Source organism: Quercus suber, unplaced genomic scaffold (genome assembly GCF_002906115.3).
Source record: "Quercus suber isolate HL8 unplaced genomic scaffold, Cork oak 2.0 scaffold_454, whole genome shotgun sequence".
In the NCBI taxonomy this organism is placed as follows: domain Eukaryota; kingdom Viridiplantae; phylum Streptophyta; class Magnoliopsida; order Fagales; family Fagaceae; genus Quercus; species Quercus suber.
Genome location: NW_027069905.1, coordinates 316,437 through 322,836, shown reverse-complemented (window position 1 = coordinate 322,836; position 6,400 = coordinate 316,437). Strand labels below are relative to the sequence as shown.

Sequence of the window (6,400 nt, the reverse complement as noted above, 5' to 3'; positions counted from 1 at the left end):
TAAGGAAGGGAAGGGGTTGTTGAAAGGGCTCTTGAGAAACTAGAGAGCTGAGAGTATTAGAGTCATATGAGTGAGAGGGAAATAATATTGAGGCTCCAGAGAAATCATTGGGTCTCTTGGCAAGAATCACCCAAAGTAGGAAATCCAAAACCCACGTTATAAATATATTGTGAGCCCAAGAGCGAGTTGGCCCTCTAAGCTCGTTCTAGGGTGCGCACAGAACTTCAATTATACAGCTTAAAAAAAAAAATGGTTGAGGTTCAAATTCCACCTTTTCAAACTATCAAATTATCAAAAAAATGGGTTAAAGGTGTAATTTGTTATATTTTGAAAATACAGGGTTTAAATTATTGGCTAAAATATTATTTTGATTCCTAAATTTTATCAAATGTTTTTTTTTTGTCCTTAAACTATTGAAACTTTTGTTTTTCACTCCTAAACTATTGAAAATGTTTCACTTTATACCCTTAAACTTCAAAAAAAGATATTTTTTCATCCCTAAATTATTGATAAAATTATTTTCTTTTTCTGCATTTTTGTAAGGTATTGAAAAATTAAAAAAAAAAAAAAGCCATTTACAAAGTTTAAGAATGAAAAAATAACTATTTAAAGCTTAGATGATTGAAAATACTAATATTTTATTTAATTTGACATGCCTTAGATGATTGAAAATATGCTAAAAGCACGATAAATGACAATTTTTGCCTCAATTTGTCAATGTGACAAGTTGTAGATTTATCATTTTTTCTTCACTCAAAACTTGTATCATTTGCTGTGGAACTAGCAATTTTTCTAGATTATTATGGGATTTAAGATGTAATTGTTTTTTTTAAAAAGAAAAAAAACACCTCATAGATTGAGATTGACATAATTTAATCATAATCATCACACAAAAACCGAGCTTAGGGCAAAACTAACCACCTCATAGATTGAGATTGACATAATTTAATCATAATCATCACACAAAAACAAACACAATTGAGAGAAAGAGAACGCGTGTAGAAGTGTGATGGTGAATCAAGCCACTGTACAAGTTGCTGTTGTTGTTGTTGGTCTTACTCCTGAGTCCTGGCTCAACCGAAACCCAATTCAAGCATGACCGACGATACCACCTTCTCTCCCTCCGACCACGCCTTGTCCCCATGCCCTAATCTCGACATCACCGTAAGTACCTTCTCTCTCTCTCTCTCTCTCTCTCTCTCTCTCTCTCTTTGAGGTTTTGGATTTGACCTGAATTGCTAGTTCAATGAATGAGTGAAAATTCTTTTTTTTACATACATACATGCATGTATTTCTATGTATATATACACACACATGTCTATATGTATATGAAATGTTAGTGAGGGGATGTGCATGTGATGTGATTAAAGATTGAAAGCTGTATGATGGGTTTTTTTTTGGATACAACCAAATTTAAATGTCTCTAAAATGTTTTAATTTTAATAATCATTTAGAATGATAGTGTATATTTGTTGATAATTTGTGAATAACAACATTAAATTCTTGGTCCCAAAAATTAAGGTAATATGTGAATGTGAATGTGAATGGTTTGAATGACCCGAAAAACGATAATGAAACAAAAAGAATTTGTTAATCACCTGGGGATTCTGCTTAGGTTGCCGGAAGTTGTAGTGGGTTTGGCATAAGTTTTAGGTTCGGTTCTTCGCTGTTGATGTGCAGGGTTGAAGAAGAAAGGGATCTGAAATGCACTGAGGCTTCTAAAGAAAAAAAAAGAAAGAAAGATACATTCGTGTCGGTTCTAAAGCATAATGGAATGTTGTATGGTGTAGGTAACATGGTCTAGCTCCTCTAGTTGCCATGAGTTATGTGCTAGAGAAGTCGTTTGTGTACGGAGTATTCCCTATAGAAAAGATTTAGTTATTATTATCCTGGTTACTGCTTGTGCTGGACAGGTTCTCTAGATTAACCATGAGGAGATATTAAGGCAACTTGGTGCTAACCTTATGGTAGTTTGCGCACTTGTATTAAATAGTAGTTAATTTTGATGGATAGAATGTCTAAAACATTATTGCAGTGGATAAGTTTTGTAGATTGGAGTAACCCACATGCCCTATAGCAGCATAAATAAGTAAATACCATTATTAACGGGTTAGTGGAGGAGAGATCAAGATTGTTGGTTGCTCTTGCGTCTGGGTACTACAGTACTAGTTTAAGATTACAAGAGTTGCTGCAATAACTTAACTGATAGGCCTGATAGAATCCTTGAAGTGACTCTTGCCATTGAAGAACTCCTTCATGTCATAACTGGTAGAATTTGGCTCAATTTGAGTTGTTAAAGTTGACAATTTTATATAAGTAAAATGACAAAATAGTTTCATTTTGCATGATGAATAGGTATTATGGGGGAAGAAAAAAGAAGAAGAATTTTTAATAATTGCTGACCCTGATATTGGATGATTTAGCGAGTGAAGACTGTCCTGGTTTGAATTCAGATAGCTTGTGATGAACCCAACATATCCTCATCATCCCTAGTATTCTAATTATATCAAGATATTTGTTTGAATATCTCCATTAAGACCTAACTTATTCCAGATCAGTTATACAAATTGGAAACATATTGCAATCATTCTAAAAGGATAGAAATGAATACAATTTTTTTTTTTTTTTTAATTGGTAAGTTACACGTGCACCCAATGAGTCTTGAACCCATGACCTCACCTTCCATTGCATTACTATGGGGGGAAAATTCTAAGTGAATCGAATTATGATATTGAAAGAGACCTTTTTTTTTAGAGTCAATATTTGAAGGAGACTTCATTTGCTTGTAATTGTTCAAGGTACTTTATGTTCATCATTGTGAACGTAGAGTATTTTTTACCATCTTTAATAGAATATTATTTATCAAAAACTATATTGAAGGAGGCCCTTAACCACTAAAGGATGTTAATAAATAAATTGGGAATGAGAAGAATTTATCAAGCTTGAGTGCATGAGATCATAGAATTCTTGTAGAGAACGTTGGCATAATTAATGATAGGTAAAGCTCTTCAAAATGAATATCTGATCAATAGTTAGTAGAAAGATGATAAATGGAATAGCAGTGTGCAGAAACAAAACCAGATAAAGCTATATTAATACCGAAGAAAGGCTGACGGACTGGGAATGTACTGATGATTGATAGAATGGTAGACAAAATTATTTATGGAGTTGATTCGTTTTTTTTTTTTAAATACAACATATAAGGACCAAAAGCTTTAAAACATATGTGTAAGTGTGTGGAGGAAATAAAAGATGGAAATTTTGTGGGGACCATCTCTAAGCTTGGTAGCTTCACAACACCCCCCCCCCCCCCCCCCTCTTCTCTCCCCTTCTCAATTTCCTCTGTTTTTACCGTAGTTGTTAGCTTATGAAACATCATTGGTATTGATGGTTTGTTTCTCATACCAGATAGAAGAAGGTTCTCAAAACAGCGACCAACTGCTTGAGCATGATGGTGACCTTGAGAATGACCATGAAACTGAGCAATTATTTGAGATTAATGGTGATGACCATGAAGGCAATGACCTTGAGAATGAATGTGAGCAACTGTTTGAGATTGAAGGCAATGACCTTGAAACTGACAGGGATGATACAACCATAGTTGATTTTCAAAATGGCGTATCTGAAAGAAAGGACTATCCCCCACCAGTTGTGGGGATGGAGTTTGAATCATATGATGATGCTTACAATTATTATAATTGCTATGCCAGGGAACTCGGATTTGCCATCAGGGTGAAGTCTTCTTGGACAAAACGCAACAGCAAAGAGAAGCGTGGTGCAGTTCTGTGTTGCAATTGTGAGGGTTTTAAAATGATTAAAGAAGCAAACAGTCGCAGGAAAGAAACTAGAACAGGTTGTCTTGCAATGATTAGGTTGAGGTTAGTGGAATCTAACAGGTGGAGAGTTGATGAAGTCAAGCATGAACACAACCATTCATTTGATCCTGAAAGAGCGCAAAACTCCAAGTCACACAAGAAGATGGTGATTGGGGATAAAAGAAAGTTAGAACCAACTGTTGATGTGGAAGTACGAACAATCAAGTTGTATCGAGCACCTGTAGTAGATGCAATGGGATATGGAAGCTCAAACTCTAATGAAGGAGAAGCTAACAACCATTTTGATCGTTCTAGGCGCTTGAAGCTTAAAAATGGAGATGCTCAAGTCATTTATGATTACTTCTGTCGGGTTCAGTTAACAGATCCAAATTTTTTCTATGTGATGGATCTCAATGATGAAGGGCATTTGAGGAATCTGTTTTGGATTGATTCTAGGTCTAGGGCTGCATATGGTTATTTTGGTGATGTGGTAGCGTTGGACACAACATGCTTGTCAAACAATTATGATATTCCAGTCTTGGCATTTGTTGGTGTGAATCACCATGGGCAGTCTGTTCTGCTGGGTTGTGGTTTGCTTGCAGATGAAACGCTAGAAACATACATTTGGTTGTTTAGGGCATGGCTTACATGTATGTCTGGTCGGCCTCCACAAACTATCTTAACAAACCAGTGCAGGGCCATGCAAACTGCAATTGCAGAGGTGTTTCCCAGAGCTCACCATCGATTTTGGTTGCCACTTGTAATGCAAAGCATGCTTGACAGTTTGAGTGAGTATCAAGAATATGATGCATTTCAGACAGTATTGAGGAGGACGGTATATGACTCTATAAAAGTAGAAGAATTTGAAATGGCTTGGGAAGATATGATCCAGCGTTTTGGAGCAAGGGAACATGAGTGGCTTCGAATCCTGTATGAAGAACGAGAACGTTGGGTTCCAGTGTACTCAAAAGACACATCATTTGCTGGAATGTCCAACTCTGAAATGGTTGGTACAGTGAGTGCTTTTTTCGATGGTTATATGCATCAACAAACTTCTTTGAAAGAATTCTTTCACATGTATGAGATAGTTCTACAAAAGAAGCATCAGAAAGAAGCTCTTGATGATCTTGAGTCAAGAGATTCAAGCGACATTTTGAAAACAAGTTGCTATTATGAGCTGCAGCTCTCTAAATTGTATACAAAAGAAATATTTCAGAAGTTCCAAGATGAGGTGGTGATGATGTCTTCTTGTTTTAACATAACACAAGCTCATACAAATGGACCTGTTGTAACATACATGGTGAAAGAACGTGATGGAGAGGAGATTCTGAGGGATGTCAGGAATTTTGAAGTTATGTATGATAAAGCAACAGCAGAAGTTCGCTGCATTTGCAGTTGCTTTAACTTCAAAGGCTATCTTTGCCGACATGCATTATGTGTCCTTACCTATAATGGTTTGGAGGAGATTCCGTTTCAGTATATTTTGTCAAGATGGAGGAAGGATTTTAAGCGTTTGTATGTACCAGACCTTGGCTCCAATAATGTTGATATTACAAACCCGGTACAGTGGTTTGATCATTTGTACAGACGAGCCATGCAAGTTGTTGAGGAAGGGATGATATCACAAGATCATTATATGGTAGCTTGGCAAGCGTTTAAAGAGTCTTTGAATAAGGTCCGTCTTGTAGCAGAGAAGCACATGTAAAGTAGATAACACTAATAATAGTAATAACAATGTGGATAACTCTTTGCGTCAATTTTTTTCTCTTTCATGGGGCAAAGTCTTCAATTTTGTTCATGTAGCTGCCTTGGTATCTTTATATATATATATATATATATTGAAAATGCACAACAGCAAGCTTGATTACTAAAGATATTATATAACAATACAAATATACAATTACTAGCATCCTTTTTTATAACATTACAGACCTAATCAGGTAAGGATAGCAAATTAACAAAATCATTCTACCCCCCACATTGGATATATGGGGAGAGGACCTTTTATGAAAATTATATTATTTAATACTTGTGGATTCCGCTTGGTAGATTTTGGCTTAGAGAAAGGATGATAAGCAAGATTCAAACCTTCATTGTAATTCAATATTTTACACACTGATGCCTATGTTAACAAAAGCTCTACGACTGTGTAAGCCTTCAATAATAATGGCTCGGTTAATGATACATGTTTTGTTTTTCATTTCAGATCATACTTTGAAGAGGGGTTACCCAATTGTGTGAGAACATGACATGGCTTAATTTTATAACATAAAACTTCAACTGGAGGAAAATCAAGGAAACCAAGAAAAGGATTGAGCAAAAAATCCAAGCCCAAATCATAAGGAAAATGGACTCCGAATATAAAGCTTTCCATTGAAATTGATTAAGTCGATTGATAAACTTTTTTATAAATTGCAAAGAGATAAGTTGTGATTAGTTTAACATCACTTTAACACGAGAGTCTAGGATCTTAAAAATTGACTAAAGAAAGGTATGATGTGCACTCTTTGTGTGGTTGTTGTCTAAAGTGTGGAGAGAGGGAGAGTGTAGGAAAAAAAAAAGTTTTTCCTATTATTAATAAAACT

At 35.4% G+C, this 6,400-nt stretch overlaps 1 protein-coding gene across 1 annotated transcript; it reads left to right on the top strand.

Moving 5' to 3' along the window:
- Positions 1–870: 870 nt before the first annotated feature.
- LOC111991928 (protein FAR1-RELATED SEQUENCE 8) lies at positions 871–5,572 on the top strand. The gene is made up of 2 exons (XM_024023735.2): positions 871–1,164; positions 3,409–5,572. Exons 1-2 carry the CDS (start codon positions 1,096–1,098, stop codon positions 5,518–5,520), a joined length of 2,181 nt encoding a protein of 726 aa, XP_023879503.2. The 5' UTR covers positions 871–1,095; the 3' UTR covers positions 5,521–5,572.
- The last annotated feature ends 828 nt before the right edge of the window (positions 5,573–6,400 follow it).

Bases quoted from the DNA above. Each gene is read 5' to 3' on its own strand.
- LOC111991928 (XM_024023735.2), top strand. From the start codon at position 1,096: ATGACCGACGATACCACCTTCTCTCCCTCCGACCACGCCTTGTCCCCA. The intron at 1,165-3,408 runs GTAAGTACCTTC...TTCTCATACCAG, and splicing joins GCCCTAATCTCGACATCACC to ATAGAAGAAGGTTCTCAAAA.